At 41.4% G+C, this 20668-nt stretch overlaps 1 protein-coding gene across 4 annotated transcripts in view; it reads left to right on the plus strand.

The window, feature by feature from the left end:
• The first annotated feature begins 800 nt into the window (after positions 1-800).
• vezf1b (vascular endothelial zinc finger 1b) overlaps positions 801-20668 on the plus strand; it is a 28384-nt gene continuing 8516 nt past the window's right edge. For 3 of the 4 annotated variants that reach the window (XM_046074372.1, XM_046074374.1, XM_046074375.1), the window contains exons 1-2: positions 801-929; positions 16587-17341. In XM_046074372.1, the coding sequence (XP_045930328.1) occupies positions 897-929; positions 16587-17341 (788 nt within the window). In that variant the 5' untranslated portion in view covers positions 801-896. Of the gene's footprint in view, positions 930-1158; positions 1192-16586; positions 17342-20668 lie in introns of those variants that run through there. The other variant, XM_046074373.1, reaches the window with a different exon arrangement.

The following is a 20668-nucleotide window of genomic DNA, read 5'->3' on the forward strand; positions in this document are numbered from 1 at the left end:
GGCAATATTGTAGATGCAAATGTCTTGTTGGTCAGTACGGACATGTGAAATTGGCCATGTACTAATGAAAAACTATTAAAAATAGTATGTTATTCTTTAGGAATAGTATTTTTATTGTATCATGCTAACAAGAACACTTGAATTAATAGCTTTAAGCTTTGGAAACACACTTTGGGATATTGTTGGTAATTTATGCATCTCATCAAACGTTGCAGAACCAAATGGCACCCGTTTTATAGAATGACTCCCATATATGTGTGCTTATGCTCTGGTCAAATCCCTGTCTGACATGACCAATATTAATGGGCTAAGCAAGGGAAGGCACATACTAACACCTTTCATACACTTCAATCAAAAATAAATCAAAAATTTACATGAGGGATGTGGGGCCTGTGCCCCAGTTATAAGTAAATTTTATAATTTTTCATAAACAAACATGAAACCTGCTCTTTTGCAGGTTTGAAGATGAAACCTATATTTCTTTGTTTTTTCATTTGTTTCTTTCATCACTAAGTGGAAAGTGTGTTAGATATTATATTATTTATTAAAACAAAAATGAGTACCATATTTTAGTGAACATTGAGATTATATTGGTGTATGACCTTTTATATCTGTAATTCATTATGTTTATGAAAACAGGCTAGTGTCATTAATTAGATTTATCTGCATTGCAAGACCACTATGTGTTAATAGTGAAACTTAATATTTTACATATATACAGCAGTCTCTCTTTGAATGGGTTTGTATTGGAACTGGAAATATTTTAAACCAGATTATTTGAGAAGTCCAGTGGACTTGGTTCAGCCCTGGGGGTTGCAGGAAGTTGGAACTGCCATGTTTAGCTGCTTTGTTGTAGATTGGTTGTAGGTTTCCTGCAGATATTAGCCAGTGTTGCAATGGAACCGAGCTGGAGTACGTTTTTATTCCAAGTAAGTGCCACAGTACAACAGTAGCCTGAGAAACTACATGCTTTCGAAATGTTGCTAAAATAACGTTATTTTTATATCACTTTATGAAATGAATTACAGTTAGCCAAGCAAAACAAAGGTGTTAGCATTAGCCTGCTAGCTTGCTCCGCTGTAGCAAACTGCTAACCAGCTTTATCGAACCCGAGACCTCCGGCTGTGCCTGGGCCACAGAAACTCTCCGAGGCCGCCTCTTAGTGTGGGTGAAATGACTCCACTCCAAACTGTGAGCTTTATCTCAGTTCGCACTAAATCACGTTGAAGCTAATATCTGGTACCACTGCTGTTGATGCGCGCGCGCTAGCAACTTTGCTAGTAGGTCCAGCTATTGCATATAGGTATGCTAAGCTAATCGACTAACGGGTTAGCTAACCAGGGTACTTTTCTCGTCAGCGCCACAGCAATCCTCGCCACAATACAGAAACCGATACTTGGTAGGCAGTGATTTATTGGCATTGTGTTGAAAAGGCAAAGCGATCGAAGGGTTTTTAATAACGTTCACGTCCACTAGACACCAGTCGAGACGTTAGCTAACGTTAACACTGGAACGTTAAGTCGATGGCTACTTAGCACGCGGACAGCACCGATTAAACCACACGTAAGTATCCAAACTTTTGTCTTTTACCACAAATTTGGAGCCACGGACTGCAGACAAAAACGTAAATGATGTAAACCTTCAGTTTACCAATGACCCGACAATTTTCTAAGACAGCCACCATGGACACTTGGAACTTTAAAGTGGAATGTGCCCTTTTGTTTTAAAGGAAAAAACTTTTCTCAATCGTGGAAAGGCACTCGTTAGTTTGACACACATTCTGTAGTCCAAGTACGTTAAGTTAAATATTACATTAAACGTTATGGCACCATGGGTGTGCAGGTAACGTTAATGCTGTGTGAGAAAAGCCCAGGAACTGAGACTTGCCTCACAGCAATGAAGTCCTGGGTCGGAACTCCCTGGCCGGCTGGCCCTTCCTGTGTAGAGCTTGCATGATGTCCCTGTGGATTTCTTTGCACAGTCCAAAAACATCCAGGCAGGTGACTCTGGGTTGGTCGTAGGTGTATACCCTGCTTCTCGCCCAGTGTCAGCTGGGATTTGCTCCTGGGCACCCTGCAGGGATAAGCAGACAGATAATTGATGGATGAATGGAAATCTTTAAAGTTGTTTGGTACACAGTCTTATGGTTTTGATAGGACCTGACACCAGGTTTTAGAAATGGCTGACTATTAGTGTTGAGATTAGGGTTGGGTATTGTTAAACCATTTATGATACCGGTACCAAAACTAGTACCCTTAAAGTGATACAGATACCAATAGAGTACTTCATTCAATACCTTGCATAAAATGCCACCTGTTGAAGTTATAGTAGTTGATTGGTAGCCTATTGTTGTTTTTATTGTTGTTATGGACAAGCAAAGTCATCTATTTTATTTTATTCTTGTTTCAAATAACGTGAATAAAAGTAATGGCAAGTGTATCAGATTGCTCCTCGTTCTAATTATTTCAATCTCACGGGTATTATTATGCAGGGAAAGCTTGAAAATTTATTTGAATGAGAGAGGGGGAGAGAAATTGTTTTGTGACCAAATAAGTTATGGGAAACAAATTAAGGTAATTTTTAGATACGTGTGTTGAACGGAAAATTATTTTGTTAACTAGCAAGTGCTTTTTCCTTTAGAGGTGAGTCACAAACCTGCTTCCAAAAATGACAGTAACAATTATAAAACGAGTAAGGAGTCTGTTTAAACAAGTCACTAAACTACACTAAAGACTCTCAAATTCACAAAAAGGGAGGTTGCCAATCAAACCAACTACACCTGAAGCAGCTGCAGCCAGAGGCTCAGTGAGTAAAATCAGCTGATTGCTGCTGCGTCACAAAAGCGTTTAATTGATGTGATGGAAAGCAGTGATTGATCAGTGACAAGTGATATAAAATAAATAATCATAATAAATAAATAAATAAATAAAAATGTACAAAGAAGTATTAAATGACACCAGAAGATGAAACCAATGGAAAGCCAAGTTTGTGGTGATAAACTTGCAACAGTGACGAACATGCCTGAGCCGAAGGTGAGCGGCTGTTAAAATCATGCACGGAAAATCACAATGGAAAAGGCATGCTTTTCTTTCTTTTGTGCTTTTCTTTCTTTCGGTGTGTTGCTTGCATGTTTGGCTGCGAGCAAAACCATACAAATTGTAATTTGTTTGCTGCGATGTGGTTACAAAAAGTATCAAATCAATTACTGGCTTGACTGGAGGCGTTTCGATTCTGCTTCAGTTAATACCATAAAATTACAGAGTAGCGATACCCATCCCTAATTGAAATAATGCTTGGTGATGCACCAATCACATCTGCAGTTTGAGCAGCTTTTGATCAGGAGATGGTGTAAGTAAGGAGTGGCTGAAAAGGCTCTTTGATTTTGAGAAAACTGAAAGTGGCTTAAGTTGCTGTGTTGAAATACCAACATTTGATGTGTTCCAATTTTGTGACTATTTCCTGTAAATCTTTCAGGATTGACTGTGTCATTATTGTTGCAACTTTCTTGTTGTCTATTCTTAATTTGATGGTTTGTATGAATATTTAATTATATCACTTTTGTTGCCAGCTCGTTATTGGTCCATGCAAAAAAAAAATCTGGTCTGATTCTTCATCTGCATTACTTTATTATTTACATCTACTTCATGTTTACACCAGCACACGCATGCCCAGTGAACGTGAACAGCCACTGGATGTGCATTTTCAGTTGTTTTAATGTAGATGGAGATCAACTCTAAAACGCTGGTGTGGACGGAGATAATTTTTGTTTCAAAACTCTGTGGATGGGGCCTAACTGCTACTACTACTTAATGGCAGGTGTGGCTAGAATACCTTTTGGTGTGTATGAGAATTGTTATTCAGTGTCCACTTGTCCTTGTGATGAAGAATCTCACGAACTTGACTTGTTCTCTTGGTGAAGTTATTATGGGGTCTGAAGGGGTTGGAGTTGCTGTCAGCCTACAGTACAATAGGGACTGCCCCACAAATGTTGCTGTTTGTGTCTAAACTCCTGGCTAGATTGAAAGAAGATTTTTGAGTTGTGATTGTTTTTTTGACCTCATTTTACTTCTAAGAAACTACAAGAAATCTAGCAAATCAAATGTAGTTTTTAGTCCGATCTGTTGTCTTTGAGGTTTGTATAGAGACCGTTGAAAGGCAGTAGGCTATATAACGGCATCACTATTAAAGCCCCCTCCAGTCAGTTTTAACTGCCGTTTTTGGTGAACGTTCTTTCTCAAACAGAGAATGGGGGTGTGGTTAATAGTCAGACATAATACATTACCATGACAACCAAAAACTGACCGCTGGAGTGTTCACTAATGATATGCTGTGTTCACTACACTGTAAAGTTTAGTACACTTTACTGTCTGGCAGGAGTAGCTGTTACTTACCCATGATAGAAACTAATGTGCGCGTATCAGCTGTTATCAATCATACAGTCGATGGTCCTGTTTTATAGTGTGCTTACTTTACAGCGAGGGTGTGGGGGGTGCCTCCGCCGATGTATTGGTAAAACGGCCGTCGGTAAAATGCCTGTTGCAGACTGTATATAAGACAGTAGCAGGTGAAAGTGCGACGCGTTTTCTGTCATCTGTCCTCTAACACCGCACGCACAAATGCCATAATGAAAATGAACAGCACACTAAACCAAGAGGAGGAAACTAAAAAATAACATAAGACCCTCTGTTAGCTAACTTTCTGAAATAACTATGCTAGCTAACTACAACTTAGTTAACTTAGCTCACTAAACTAGAAAGACAAACCAACAATCAGACACAGAGAGACATACCTACTGTAAGTAATAAGTAAATTACATGATAAATTGGTTAGCTAGCTCACGACGATGTTAACAGTTTGATGCTTTGACTTAATGAGGCGTGACGGTGTGACAGTTTTTTAACGAGGCATGACAGTGCGCCTGCGCAAGCTTGGAGAATGACGTATGATTAATGGAATTACTAGTCATAGTAATGTCACCACCCACTATGTGGGTAATCAACATTGTAAGGAAATGACTCAGAAAAATATGAAATATCATAGAAATGTCAAAATACACTTGGGGGGGTGCTTTAAATGGTGATGGTGAATGAGTAAGTGCATCAGTGCTCGGATTTGTGTCATCGCATAGAAAAACACAATGGGGGGAAAAAGCAGCTCCTGGGATCACGGCCCCCTCAGACCACGGCCCCCCTACTGGCTGACGGTGCTGGGATGCTTGGCTGAACCTGAAAAGCCGTGGGTCAGGTCTTTAACCCTGCCCAGTGGTGATTGCAGAAAATAACAAGGCTGTCCCAGTTGCCACGTCTCTGGGCTGACCTGTTGTAAAGTTGCTGGTTCCAGTGTTCCAGCGTCCTGTCCCATTTGAGATCTGCCATGACCAATCGGACAATGCCTGCCACCTGCTGCAGACTTTTGATTGTCCTCTGTACACAGTTTTTGGAAGAAAAAAAAATTGGTAATGCTGTTTCATTGCTTTATTTACATGAGCACCACATTTTTCAGTTATTGAGTGTCCTCGTCATTTTTTCATTTTGGATTTCAGATGTCTGACTTTGTAATTTGATATATCCCTCTGCAGATCTAAGGCACCATCCTTCCCCCAGAGCAGTTTAGTTTCAGGTTGGAGTGATTGTAAAAGGGTGAATGTACACTAAATCAGATTTATTCAAATAAAGAAGGTGGCAGACTGTTTAATGTTTAGAAACTGCAGATGTATGTTTTAAAATTGTTTGTATAATATACAGAGTTACTGCATTATTAGGTACACCGGTCATCTGATGTAATCCAATACATGAAGTGACCTGGGTTGAGCTATTTTTTTTCTGTACATGAAGACGTATTGGACACCTTCTTTCAACATGCTTCCACGTGGATGGATCTGAAGGATCTACTTTCTCCTTAAAAAACACCTTTATACTTCATCCCCTTTGCAAAATTGGATTTATTGTTAGGGCTGAAACAATCTGTCTATTAATTTGATTACTAAAAAGCATCAACACAAAGCATGCATAGCCTAAAGTTGGTCTTCGTTAAAATTAGTAGTAGTTGGCCTAGTGCCTGACCGATAACTCTGATACTGATTTTGATATTTGAGGATGTTTAAAATCCGATATGCCGATATTTTGGCAGGTACTTTTTTTTCTCCTTATTTTAACACATCACAGACAAAGATTATCCCTAACATTTGCTATGTTGAGACCATAGCAAGACACCATGACATAACAATAATGCAGTTTAAAAAGAAACTTTTATTATTGTAAATAGTACTTTGAACAAAAGTACAAAATGTAGCCTATTAAAGTTTTGATAAATAAGTAGTACTACTGCTAGAGTACTACTACTAATGAATATTAAAGGTCCAGTGGGGAATATTTCTACTGACAGAAATGCAAAATAAGTGTTTCCCAGACATTGATTTATTTGCCAATCATATTATCATTGCTGACCCACATTCCGATTTGATTTTTTTTTAACGGTAAAATTGTATCTGATTGCAGAGCTGTGTGCAGTGCATATTTGCTCAGCACCTCCATGCTCTCTGTCAATTCAATTCAAATTAGCTTTATTGGCATGAGTGTGACAACAATATTGCCAAAGCATCATACATACAACATAAGAACAATCAGCCCCATACATTTCATTAAACAAGTCTCTCTCCCCGTCTCTCTTGTAAACCCATTGACAGCAGACCCGTCTGTGAATTGAATGGTTCGTATCAGGAATACCGCGGCAAAAATCTGTTCAACACAACACTGTCAGTGTAGACCCACCTTCAAAAAAGTTATTAGCAAGCATGTAAGCAGCCTAGCTAATAAGGGGAGCTATATTAACAATAGAATACAGCTGGGTTGTGGAGGTTAGCACCTACATAGCTGCTTGTTCTGTGGAAAACACTGAAGATCCATAACTAGGCCTATGTTTTCAGTGGTGTAAAAAGACCTCACATAATTAACCATTATGTTTTTATTACATTAGAATGAGCCATTTCTTCTATCCATGAACGTTGCCATGTTGCGCCATCATGTTTCTACAGTAGTTGAAAACGGACAAACAGCACTATAGAGCACGTTTCGTCACTTCTTCTTGTAGAATTCTGGCAGTGTAGACGCTCATCACTACATTGAATATGTATGTTCAAAGCACAAAATGTAGTAATATACAGCAGGTGTTGGCAAATAAGTTTTGCATCGGAGCAATGTTTTAATCCATTAGATGGTGGGTGAGAATATAAGACATAATGTGTAAACCATTTGTTATGATGTTCTGTTAGCTCAGTCAGTAAAGGGCAGGACTCTCACCTAGAAGGTTGCGTGTTTGATCCCATGTCAGGGGGAAAAAAATTTCCCTCTTCAAAAAATTAATTATGAAGCAACTGTCTCTCACAATACAGCATGTGCTGCAGTGTTGCATTTCACCTGCATCCATCAAACTACAGCTGTGGCGGGTTGCCCATTAATCGGAAGGTCGGCGGTTCAATCCCCGGCTCCTCCCAGGCTGCATGTTGAAGTGTCTTGGGCAAGATACTGAACCCCAAATTGCCCTTGGTGGCTGTTCCACCAGTGTGAATGTGTGAGAATGTTAGTTTCTGTTTGAGCTTAGGCTCCGTGTATGAATATGTGTGACTGGTGAATGCAGATGTAGTGTAAAAGCGCTTTGAGTGGTCGAAAAGACTAGAAAGGCGCTATACAAGTACAGAACATTTACATTTTCCCAGTATCTCCAGGGAGAGGACATTTAGGGGAATCACGTTTTCTGCCAGCTCTTTGAGAAGTGTGCCAAGCAGGCTACAAACTCTTTTTATTGTCGTTCAGAAAGCCTTGCTGCAAAAAACACTCTCCCACTTTTATTTTGTAGGCAAAACCACTAAAGAGGAAGTGATTATTTGACTAACTGTTGCTGTCATGACTGAGATCTATTTCGGTACTGCTATCAAAGTATTTATTACTGGTGGGCAGTTTTGGCGATGCTCCATAATCACAGACAGAATTAATGTTGAAAAACACCTTTGTAAACTTGATTTATTATGTGGTTTATAATGGACAGTGGTACGGAAACAGTGACAGTGTTACAGTCTTGGCTTACATTTTAGCTTACATGTTATCTCAGTGGCCAAGTCACAATAACATATGGTTTTACTGAATAATTAAGTAAATACAATTTAAAAGAGGTGGTATTATGGTTTTTGGCTTTTTCCCTCTCCTTTATTGAGTTATATATCTTTTTTTGTGCATGTACTAGGTTTGCATAGTGAAAAAGCCCAAAGTCCAGCCCAAAGGGAGTTCCCATCTCCCACAGAAAGCTCTGCTCTGAACTGCCTGAAAACAGCTCGTTTGTAGTCCAGCCTTTACTTCTCTTTCATAATGCTCGCTGAGAGACTAATCCGACACGCCCTCAAAAACAGCGGTGGAAAAACAGTGAGCTGCAGCACACCTCTCCTCTCCCTTCCAAACACTAGCTAGTCAGTCAGTGGACAGGAAGTTACTGTGATGTAGAGACAGAGCTCAGTTAAAACTTTATGGATGAAAGATACTTTTGTTACAGATTAATAACTCACCACTCTGAAACTCTCGCTTCAGTCCAAATTGCCAACATGTAGCCTACAGCTTAATCGAAGCTGTTTACCGTCTTTTCGCTGACCTGCCTTTCTCTGCTTCTGATTGGCTAGTAGTCCATAACTAGGAACTGTGCATGTACAACTCCCAACAAAGATAATTTACAGACAAGATGTATCACTCCATAGCTAAAACGAAGCCTTCAACACAGGGTGAAAAGAGGAGCTGTAGCAATGTGCAGTATCACAAAAAAATATGGTGTTTTTTGAAAATGAAACCATGTAAAGCTGTTCTGGTACAACCACTAAATAAGATTTGGAACCTGAAAAAGAGCATAATACCACCTCTTTCATATATCTACAGGGCTTAAAGTTCTCCGGCGCTGTGTCAGAAATCCAGCGCTAGGCGTTTCTTGTTTTCAACAATATAATAATAATATATCGCATGATGTGTGTGTGTGTGAAACGCCAGTCTTCCTCTGTGCAGTTGGTGGCTCGGTGTCTCTGTCGGTGCATACGAAAGAAAGGGGACTGGAACTTCCTGAATACATGGACACTCATTGGCTACTGTAGGCCGTGGACAGGGCATTGAAGTTTTTATTGTGTCAATTAAGGTGTCATTCAGAAGGTCAACGTGTACAGACGCTTTTTTATGTTTACGTGCTAAGTAGGACTGAACCCGAATATTCGACCGTTGGGTACACATTCAATTTTCAATTTTGAGATTCGATTATTGAGACTTTTTTTTTGCACACCTGACCTCACCCAACAGCAGTGAACGTAACGCTCCAGTTCATATCAACGGGAAAACAAAACGAAGCCCTCAGCTGTGTGAGAACACTTTAAACTGAGTGATGACAGCAGTAGTGTGGAAGTTATGGCGTTTATTAATTTTACAATTGCTTAATTTCATTACAGATCAAAACAGTAAAATTTCCTACATTTTAAAATGAATCCGTAAACTGTAGGCTGGAAACAAACAAACAACAACATAATGAACGCATTTAAATCATTATATTAGGCCGATTGTAGAAGAAGAGCATTTAGTCGCTATAATAAAAGTTAAAAGTGAATTATGCATAGTAACGTGTTAGATTTAGTTCCGCTACCGGAAATACTTCCACTCATCCCGTCTGCTCTCCGCCTGGACCCTAAACTATTCTCAGATTCTGCTCTGGACCTGCTCGGATCAGAGTTTCTCACTCTGGACTCTCAGCTACGGTTCCCCCTGCTCTGTACATCAGCCACCAACCAGGTTCGGCATGCATCTATTTTCACTCTGCCTCGCTCTTCACCTGCTCAATATCCAATATTCTATTCCTGCAATTAATATTCCTCTTTTATCTAACTCCTTCTTTCTTAGTCCTGCACTTGGGTCTGCTAGGCTTGTCTTAACAAAGTGAAAAACAGTTTTGGTAATAATCACTTATTTAGCCTAGCTATGAGAATAAATAAACGGAGTGCACTCACTCACTCACTCACTCACTCACTCACTCACTCACTCACTCACACACACACACACACACACACACACACACACACACACACACACACACACACACACACACACACACACACACACACTAACATTCTCACCTGTCTGCTAATCTCTGTCGGCAGAGACTGAGCAGGTAGAAGCTTGGGTGCCTTTCATGCAGCTGTGTGCAGAAAGTTGCTGTCAGAGTAACTTTTCGTGAACCGACCAATCACAACCTGGATGGGGCGGGACATTAAGTTTGATGCACTACAGCAAACCTTTATAATGTTGAACTCATCGTTAATTAGAGTAAGTACCATGTAGATAATTTTTCTTACACAAGGATTTAATAAATGAAAACCCACAGAAATGAAACTGCTGTACAACTGGAATTAATATTATACTAGTGATAAGCTTTATAGTAGGGCTGTGCGATATGCCAAAAAAATAACGACACCGTCAGCTTAAGGGAGTAAAGTGATGTGAACAGTAAAGTTACTAAAACAACACATCATCAGCGCTGGTAGTAACACCTTCACAACCTAAAACCTCCAAAGTGTGGGAGCATTTCACTCTTGACTCGACCAAAAAGGTTGTGAACTGCAGCGTATGCAAAGCTGAGCTTTCCTGGAAACACCGGAGCATCTGAAGAGGAGGCGTGTAACCTTGTGGCTCTGTGGATGATGGTGAAGACTCGTGTCGGTAAGCTAGTTAACCAGCTAGCTTCACGTTAAAGCCATGTTACTTCACGTTATGAGTTGTAACGTTTTCTGTACAGTTTCCCTTGGTCAATTAATTGATTGTTAATGGCGCTGAGAGTAGCACATAATTATGATACACACCGGCCCCATTCACATTCCAGATGTGCCCTAACTTCATAAACGATGTATCGCTCATGGCGACGTTTCCGCCCCAGAGAGTTTTGTGAGCTGTTGAGTTAGCGGAAACTATACAAATGTTGGGAAAAGTTGTCTACTATAAAATCATTATTGATCCCCTCTTGTAAATTCGGCAAATGTAATGCTTGACGTTATTCTTTTCTTTGTATATTAATGTAGTGTCAGTTTGTCCCAGTGTGTTGCAGTACCGGCGTGTAAACTGCTCCGTCACTAAACAGCAGATAAGCTGCTCCGATCAGGACTTGATTTCAGTGGAACTTTCTTTTGCTGCAGTAGAAACGTTCATTAAAAGATGTATTTATGAAAGCAGTATTTATTTATTTTATTGTCTTGACTATTAATTAGCACATGCCTAAAACAACCTCAGGTTTAATTTAAAAGCTGATAGCTAAACGAGAGGCATTGTCTAATTTTGCAATTCATAATATGAATAGTCGATTATTCGTTTCAATAATCGATAGATTAATTGACTAACAAAACAGTCATTAGTTACTGCCCTAATTTCATTTTTATATATTGAAACGATAGATATTGTCATATTGCACAGCCCTACTTTAGAGTATGCTATTCTCTGAAATTATAAAGAAACAATTTAGCCCTAGTACCGGCTGCACCCATGTGAATAAAGGTGCATTCACACCGAAAGCGAATTCAGCGTTTTGGGCGGCTTACATACAAAGTCAATGCAGAGACGCGAATTCATTTGCTGGTTCATGGCACCGGAGTTCTGCTGGACTACTTCATATTTATTTCAAAACCAGTCAAAGCTGGACATTACTTGGGAGAAAAGAAAGCGAGGAAGTTGAACTACCTGGTGAGTTCAGAAAATGTGTCTGTAACTTTATTCCAGCTGTCGTTGTACTTTACTGTGAACAGGTTAGCATAGCATAGCCCTGATCGATCCGAATTCCATTCAGAAAACAAACATTTTAAAAGTTGTCGTCCTGCTGTCTTGCTGACAGACCTGACAAAGCATGAATATGTCTAAAAAAACGGCATCCTATTGTAGTTATTTCGGCATCAGTTTGATCCGTTTATTGCAAAGAAATCGCACCAAAAGGTTTACTTTCATATAGCAGTAGTATGTGCTGTGTTTATTTGCTTAAAACGTGTGTGAACACTCAAAATGTCCAGCGGTCAAACTCACGCCAGTAAAGCGTGGAGAATATGAAATTCGCTTTCGGTGTGAGTGCAGCTTTAGGAGTACCAGTAGGGCTGGGCAATAAACCAAAAATGATAATTAAAGCAATATAATTTTCCTCAGTAACAGTATTACAAATGTTTAATAAATGTTTGATTTAATTCATTTGAATCACAAACAAATCAGCACTTAATTTTTCTATTAAGATATTTATTTTGTTGAGGAAAAGGGACTGAAAAAAAGGTTTTACTTCATAATTGTTTTGAATGTTTTACCTGATTTGTTAAGTGATCCACAGTTTGGCATCAAGTGTTTGTTCTGACCCTAAAAATAGTTTAAAACCACATTTAACCATCTGGTTTCTGCAGCATGCACTCAGGAGCAAAACTTTGCCTTTAAACTTGAAAGAAATAATGATTTGACATTTATCATGAGAATAACCAAAACATTTTTTGCTCCATTGCCCAGCCATAAGTACCAGCATCTATATTTTCCACTTCAAGCCCTCGTTATAGGTGGTGGCAGAAAATGTTACCAGAATTCAGGAAATGCATTTCATATATTTCCACATTAAACATTTCATCAAAACAGTGTACAATCTTCTTCTCATCTTGTTCTTGTGAACCCAGTATCGTTTTTCCTGAGCTAAGTGTATGTCAAACCCCTAATCTGAGCCCCTGCGTTCCCATCACTTTTTCAACAAAAAGTTGTCAAAGCTACGAGAAACCATTTTCAACCACGATCTGGCTCTAAAACATGCCATCTATGATACAGTGACCCAGAGGAAATGCTGCTGTTGAATGCATCTGATGCTATATGACTGCCTACAACGACGACCTGCAACTTTGAGATTTCACACTAAAATTGCACACAAGAGGAGCTAGAGAACTTTGTCCGGCAGGAAGCTGTGTTAGATACTTTTTCGGCTCATGTTTATATGTCTATATGACTATTAAAAAAGAAACAGAGCCTCAGATCCTTCACTCATGTTATGGGTGTTGCATAGTTTGCCCACCAAAAGGCCTGCTGCAGCTCAACAACACTGCATGTCCCGGGGGAAGCTGCGCTCTGCCGCGAGGAAGAACAGCAGAAAGCCGTGCCGGGAAGCTCCCCGCCGCCAGGGAGCAATAACGCGGGAGAACCAGGCCAACAGTCCCCCAGCCCAGCCAGAGGCATCCCTCCCCAGAGTGCAGGCAGAGCCAGCAGCCCCCGAGTCCCCGTAAAACCCGAGGCCGGTCTCGTCCCCGGGCGCCAAAACCCACCCAGACGACACCGGCCATGTGCCCCAGAGACTCTCGAATGCCCCCACTGTGAGAGAGCTGGCAGGGGGAAGCAGTGGCAGCCCCTCCCCTGCCGAAGAGGGCCCAGGAGAGGAGACAACAGGCCCCCAGGCCCAGGATCACACCACCCGCCCAGAAATGAGCAAAAGCCAGAAGCCCGAGTCCCCAGACCCCTAGGTCCAGAGCGGGCCCCCCCAACCCCACTAACACCCCTGACGCCCCGGGGCTCCAGGGGCAGGACACGAGGCTAACGAGAATCCCCCCACTCCTTCAACCCCTCTGCCTGCCTCTGTAAATGTATGGTTTTGTGTTGGATGTATGTCATGGATTGTGAAGTGTTGCATGGTGGAGTAAAGATAAGGTGTGTGGTAACTAAGGTGCAGTTAAAATAGGAGGGTAGTTGTGACACAGGCACCCCACAACTGTCAGGTAGTGGAGCCTCCCATCGTGGCCCTCCTACCCCCCAAGACCTCTGTGTCTAATGTGTAATTAAAATTGAGGGGCGGCCAGTGGGGGAGGAAGAAGGGCGAGGCTGCAATAATGGAGCCCCCCCCCCCCACCGCCCTGCAGCCTGCCCGCCCCCCAGAGTCCTAAGGGTCTATGTAGTGAGACATGACTGGGGGGTTAAGGAGATCATAGGGAGGCTAGAATGGTCCTCCCCACTGGGACCAGAGCCCAACAATCTCCCACCCTCGCCGGGGCCCCTCCAGCAGCCCCACTGCCACCCCTCCACCTCACCGTTCCCACACAATCAGGAGCACTCCAAGCACCACCAGGTTATCGGAGCTGGCACAACCCCCCCCCCCCCCCCCCCCACAAGGGAGCAGGTCCGGAGTGGCAAGGACCCTGTCCAGGGACAGAACGGCCCCTAGGGCCCAGACCTGAAGGTCCGCCCACACCTAGGAGGCAATGCCACTCAGGCCAGGCCAGAAGACCCCGACTAGTTATAGTTAAATGACATGTCAAAGTTGCAGGTCCTCGTTGTAGACAGTCATGTAGTATTAGATGCATTCGACAGCAGGTCACTGTGTCATAGATGGCATGATTTAGACAGATGGGGGTTGAGAAATGGTTTCTCGTAGCTTTGGTAAGAGTGCTGGTAAAGACATAAGCTAGATGTGAATATACTACATTACAAATTATGGCAGATTTTGTGTAAAGTGAAATACACATGCTTATTCTGTCTCTCTCTTACAGATGGCTGAAATGTTGCACCTTCTAGCAGCAAATATTTATTGATGTGCAATTGTTTACATGTTAAGTTGTTGACACTGTAATCTATGTTATTAATTTAATCCATTTAGGAAAAGGTGTTATAGCCCACATACAGAACAGCCTGATCTAAGGGGGCTTTCACACCTACCTGGTTTGGTCCGAACCAAAATTGCAGGTGTGAAACCTCCCACGGACCACGGTCCGGACCAAACAGACGAAATTTGGTCCAACGAAAAGAGCTAGTCTCGGTCCGGGTCAAACTGAACCATGGTTCGGTTAGTTTCTGGTGTGAAAGCATTTTCTGGATGGTTCGGACTCTCAAACTATTTACAGGAAGTTTGGCGGTTGACGTGTAAACCCGAAACAAACAAATGCACGGAGAAATGCATTGAAATAAGGACACAATTATAAATCTCCCGTGACAGATCATCTTTTCAAACAGACACTATAGAAGCACACTGCCACATACATCTTTGGTTTCTCCTGAAACGGAGGTGCAGAAGGATTGCTTGCTGTCTTCTCCTCCTTTCCTCTCGGCATGTTCTTACAACGAGGGCATTTTATTTGCGAATTTGAACTAGCCTTCAGTATAGTTTGTGCTGTAGGTAGTAATGCCATAATAATATAGTGGCAAATATGCATATGTTCATGTGTGAAAAGCCCCTTAAGTGTAGTTTATACAGTAAAGGGGTCTACTATCCAAATCATTCTCAGAATCGAAATATCTGCACATAAATCGGCATCGGCCTCCAAAAACCTATATTGGTCGGGCTCGGTCTAGCAGATATATTATACTATAAGTTAAACACTATAGTTTAATTGTTCGTCAACATTAATGCTTTTCCACTGATAAACATGGCATTAGCTTTGTGGCTAATTTAGCAGTGTTAGCTGCTGTAAGTGATGTTACATGACTGTTTGCTAGAACTGCCAAACTGTTTTTTAGTAATAAATCTACGATCACGTTTATTAGCAGCATAGCCTCCATTAATCAACTACTGTAACATTTAACATACTGCTATGACCCGGGAGGTAACAGGGCAATGAAAAACGGGAGGGTTAGCAAGTATGGTCATGAATTTTTTCAGGAGAGGAGAAGTGATGAGGGCACAAAAGACTAACTCACTGCATGCTTCTGCATGCTCTGGTAGACTCTGGTCAGCTGATTGTTTTCTTTTATCAACAGGGGCTACAGAGAGCCCTCTGGTGGGCAAACTATGCAACACTCATGAGTGAAGGATCAGTCCTTCTTTTATATTCATAAATCGGCCTTTATAAACGCTTATGCCAATTTATCTGCAATTAGCTTATATCTGCCAATAATATCTGCATAACGATAAATCGATCGGGCTCTATTGTAAAGCAATCAAAATCTGATTAAAAGCTTAATAGCTTGGCATTAAGAAAGCCTGCATTTCCCTTATTATTTTGTAAAAGTGCTATAGATTTGTGCAGAGAATGGCCTGTTTGGAGTAAACCTCTCAGCCAGGCTGTGGCATATTCAGCTCTAGCCAAGATGACATGGTTAAAATGGCTATAACTTGCTATTCACCATTATTAGCTTAAGCCTATGGCATTTTACTCTGCTGAAATCAGCCTAGTGGCTAGCGGACCTATCCTCTTCTCATAGCCTAACAAATGACATATTATTGACTAAACGTTGGTTGAATTCACAGCTTCTCCCGACAAAGCACCATAGTTGAATTTCAACGTAACGAGTTTCAGTTATCTCGAGTAGTTCACCTGTCCCTGATGCTCGCCCCCCACCCTCACCCCACCCCCAATAATCGGCCAACCCTGCTCTAGAACAACATTTTACCTTCCCCACTAGGGAACCTCACAATTCCATTCCCATTAAAGTTTCTGATTATTGGCTTTTCTGCATTGAGACATAATATTTCAAGAGAGTATCATAATGCATCTAAGGATACATTTTTTCCCATTCTGTTGGTTCTTTGCTTCATATGTGATTTGAGGATGTATATTAACATAATTTTACATGGTTCTGACTCTCTCATTACAGCAGGCCAATGAGGCTCTGCATCACCAGCACCAAGTAGCCGGGAACAGCCTCTTGCCTTTGCTCAGTTCTGTAACGGAGCCACCTGATCAGAAACCAGTGCTACCCATTACCTTGGACCAGAAACCCCCTGTCAGTGCTGCAGAACTTCTTAAAGACAATGTGGCTAGTGGGACTGGGGGAGGTGGTGGTGGAGGGCCTCAAGTTGCTGTAGTCAAAAAAGAGCCTAAATCAAAGACGCCCTTCATCTGTGGCTATTGCAACAAGGCTTTCCGTGACAGCTACCACTTGCGGCGGCATGAGTCTTGCCACACTGGCATTAAGATGGTTTCACGGCCGAAGAAGACACAAACAGCCCCCACCATGGTGCCGCTCATATCCACTGTACCACGTGAGAATAGTGGAAATGCTTCATACATTACTACTGTCGCTGGTATCCTGACCACAGCCACCACGTCAACATCCACCGGCACTAGCATCATGACCCCAATGCAACACCAGCAGCCGCAGAGCATCCCTAAGAAGCCCCCCAAACCTGTGAAAAAGAATCACGGCTGCGACATGTGTGGCAAGGCCTTCAGAGATGTGTACCACCTCAACCGCCACAAGCTGTCGCACTCTGATGAGAAGCCGTTTGAGTGTCCCATCTGCCAGCAGAGGTTCAAGAGGAAGGATCGCATGACGTACCATGTTCGCTCCCATGATGGTGGAGTTCACAAGCCTTACATCTGCTCTGTCTGTGGGAAGGGCTTCTCCAGGTATGCGAACCTCATTTCGGAACTTTTTGAATGGTGCACAGTAGTTAGTATGATTTTAAAAATGCATTTTCAATGATAAAAGATTAGGTTGAAAAAAACTAATACTTGATATTTTATGTTTTTCGTGATAAATATGATATAAATGGGGTATATTTTGATCAGGTTTTTTGGCCCCTATCACAGTCTGGACCTTTTTAACCGAGTCCGGTCCAATTCTAAATGCTTATTAAATAGGCCTGTGTATTTGACACATTGAAATAACAAGCTGTAGCCTGACTAACGTATACCGTAGTTCCTTACAGCCAAAGGTCCTGATTCAAAATGATAGTTTTTCAGCTTAAACGACCTGCCCATGTTGCAGGAAAGAAATTTGCATTAAGAATAAACAAACGTGGCGGAGAGTGAAGTTTACTCATAATTGGATAATACTGAAAAGGAGGACTCAGACCATCCAAGCAAAAACGAGGAGCTCATACCTAAGAGAGAAGTCTGTTCCAGAGCCACATACACTATTGCAGCAGATCCAGCCATGATTTGTCTGTCAGGCAACGTTTAATGACTTGCCCACAGACATGCAGCTTACTTTCTAGTTTACCAAGACATGCTGTTGTTGTGATGTTACAGTTTACGGTCTTTTGTCAGTGTTGGCCCCTGGCCTGGTGGGTGTCGGGGGGTGTGTGTGTCCTTAAATTCTGTATGCAGAAACAATGAGGCAGAAACTTTAGCTTACGTTCAGCTCGACTACAGTATTTATTCTGCTTCAACAAAAGAAGGAATTAACGTTCAACTCGCTGTAGTAATAAAACAAAATGTGTAAGACATCTCCATATCTTCAGAAAATACTAAAGTAATGAGAACATATAGCACAGCAAACTAAACAATATAAATGTCTGTACTTTTCATTGTGCTTCAGTTGACATGAATTACAGATTAACCAGTAGACCGACAAAAAAAACGAACTTGTACTCATTTGGTTCTTGTAACTAACATTTACCTAAGTTCGACACTTTCATCACGTTGCACCTCAAACACAAATACACAACCATACAGTAAGTAACTAATACATTTGCTGCTCATTGCAGTACTACTCTTCTGTCACACATTCACAAATTACTGTATTTCCATCACTTTTCAAGTCGAGTACAATGCTTACATACACAGGGAAACTGTTAATGTGTTATTCACACATTAGCACTGAATGTATTTTCAGATCAGTTAACAACACAAAACTACCATTAGCGTTTCTATTGTACTGTGGGTTACTCATTAGCAACAGGTCCGCGAGCCTAGCATGGCAGTGTATAGCTAAACATCACTATTTCACACATTACGGCAAAACTACTCAATCCTAGTGAGAACATTGCACATTCTCAGTAGGATTCAAAACACTCTTATCCCTTATACTGGGGTACATGCTTGCAGTTTTGAGGAACATTAACCCACCTGTATGCAGAAACAATGAGGCAGAAACTTTAGCTTGCGTTCAGCTCGACTGCAGTATTTATTCTGCAGCGCTTGCCTCCTAAGGGTTTTAAGTTCCTCCCAAGTGCTATGCGCCACCTAGTGACCTCTTTAAGTATCGCCCCACCACAGTACAATACAATGAAATTGGCCTTTTAGTAACTATTTAATACACATTATCATAAAAAAATTATATGGGTGTCTTTTTTCTTAACACATTGAATATTTTAGCAGTAAATGGTAGTATAATGAACTGAACCAATTCAATTACTTTTTATCTCTTATGCCTAACTGTGAACACATTTCTTTTAACCCTTTACATCAGCAGAGCAGGCTATCTTCTGGTTTAGCCCTCCGCTAACGTGAATGGGGGTAAAATTGTATACATGCGGTTGGTATAGCCTTTTCAAATGTTATCGACAGAATGGATCACATTCTGATGTCATTTCACTCAAGTTGTGACAGTCAAATATATTGATACCGTGTTACAGCCGCTGTTTTGGCCGCTAGTAAAAGTTAAAGGACGGGGCACTTCCTGTCGGCTCGGAGGCATTGCGAGGCTACCCAGCTGACAAATCACAGTGCTTATTGTCCGCGTCGCCTCGACTTGTAGTTACATTTTTGAGGAGGTGCACGTCAGACTAAGGCATAGCTGACGGCGTAAGGTAGGGGGCTACGCAGAGGCTATGTCGCCGATTCGAAGCAGAAATAATTGCCCTTTACACTCTGGACTGTGGAGTGTTCGCGGTGCACAAGCTCTTGCATCCAAGCTCTGGCTCGAATCAGTCAGTTTTTGGGAAACAAAACAAAACGTCTCTGACGTGCTACTAACAAGCTAACAAGAATGGGCAAGTATCTGAAGTTCAGAAGGCCAGAGATGCGGACAAGTTGGGGGACGAGGCTGAGGGCGGTGGCACCGAGGTTAGCAAAACTAGCGGATCTGCGCTAATGAAACAGCAGAGCTGGAAGACCCGCAGAAGGTTACTGGTCAGTGAATGTTATAACAGCAACGGAAAGACAGTTGTGTATGAGACGAGGACCGTGTCTGTGTGTCGGCATTGCGCCGCTGTTGTAGAGCAACATTATGTGAATGGAAACATCCAACATGCTAACGCACATTAAAATTAACATCACCCAGATATGCTGATCACCGAGAAGAGGGACAAACAAACCGGAGCCCATCTCCTTATCCCCGCTGCTTTCACCCCAATACTATATAATACTATATTTCAATCAGCCTTTAGATGCAAAAACAGAACAGGATGAATAATCACTGAAGCAATTGGCAATTATATTGGCATATTACATTACCTTATCTGGCCAAGGTGTAAATAATTGTAACAACTCAAACCGCAAAATGTATTTTGTATTTTTGGTTTCACACCACAAGAGTTCTTAGTGCGACAAATATTGTATTCATTTCCTTCATAGATGTCATTTACAGAGGGGACGCTGGGGACATGTTTCCATCATTTTTTTAAAAGCATTTGTTACACTTTTTTTCCAGAACATATTTATCGTCACACTCTTAATCTGTACCCCTATGTCCCCAACACTTGATTCATTTAATGTTATCAGAGTACAAACACACCCCAAAAAGCTATACCCCTCGTTTATGATGCAGAGAAATATCATGAGTTACTGTTCCAAAATCCATTTGTAACTCATGACATGTCATTGAATTTACAAAATAAATTCTATACCAAGATATATATCATTATTGACATATGAAATTACCTCTATCGGGGTATGAGATTGTAGTCATATTGCACAGCCCTAATTGACACAGTCTTAAAAGGTATTGAATTTTACTTCAGGATTCCTGCAAATACTCTGATCATAAGATTTTCTGCCAACTTACACATG

This window comes from Micropterus dolomieu, linkage group LG17 (genome assembly GCF_021292245.1).
Source record: "Micropterus dolomieu isolate WLL.071019.BEF.003 ecotype Adirondacks linkage group LG17, ASM2129224v1, whole genome shotgun sequence".
In the NCBI taxonomy this organism is placed as follows: domain Eukaryota; kingdom Metazoa; phylum Chordata; class Actinopteri; order Centrarchiformes; family Centrarchidae; genus Micropterus; species Micropterus dolomieu.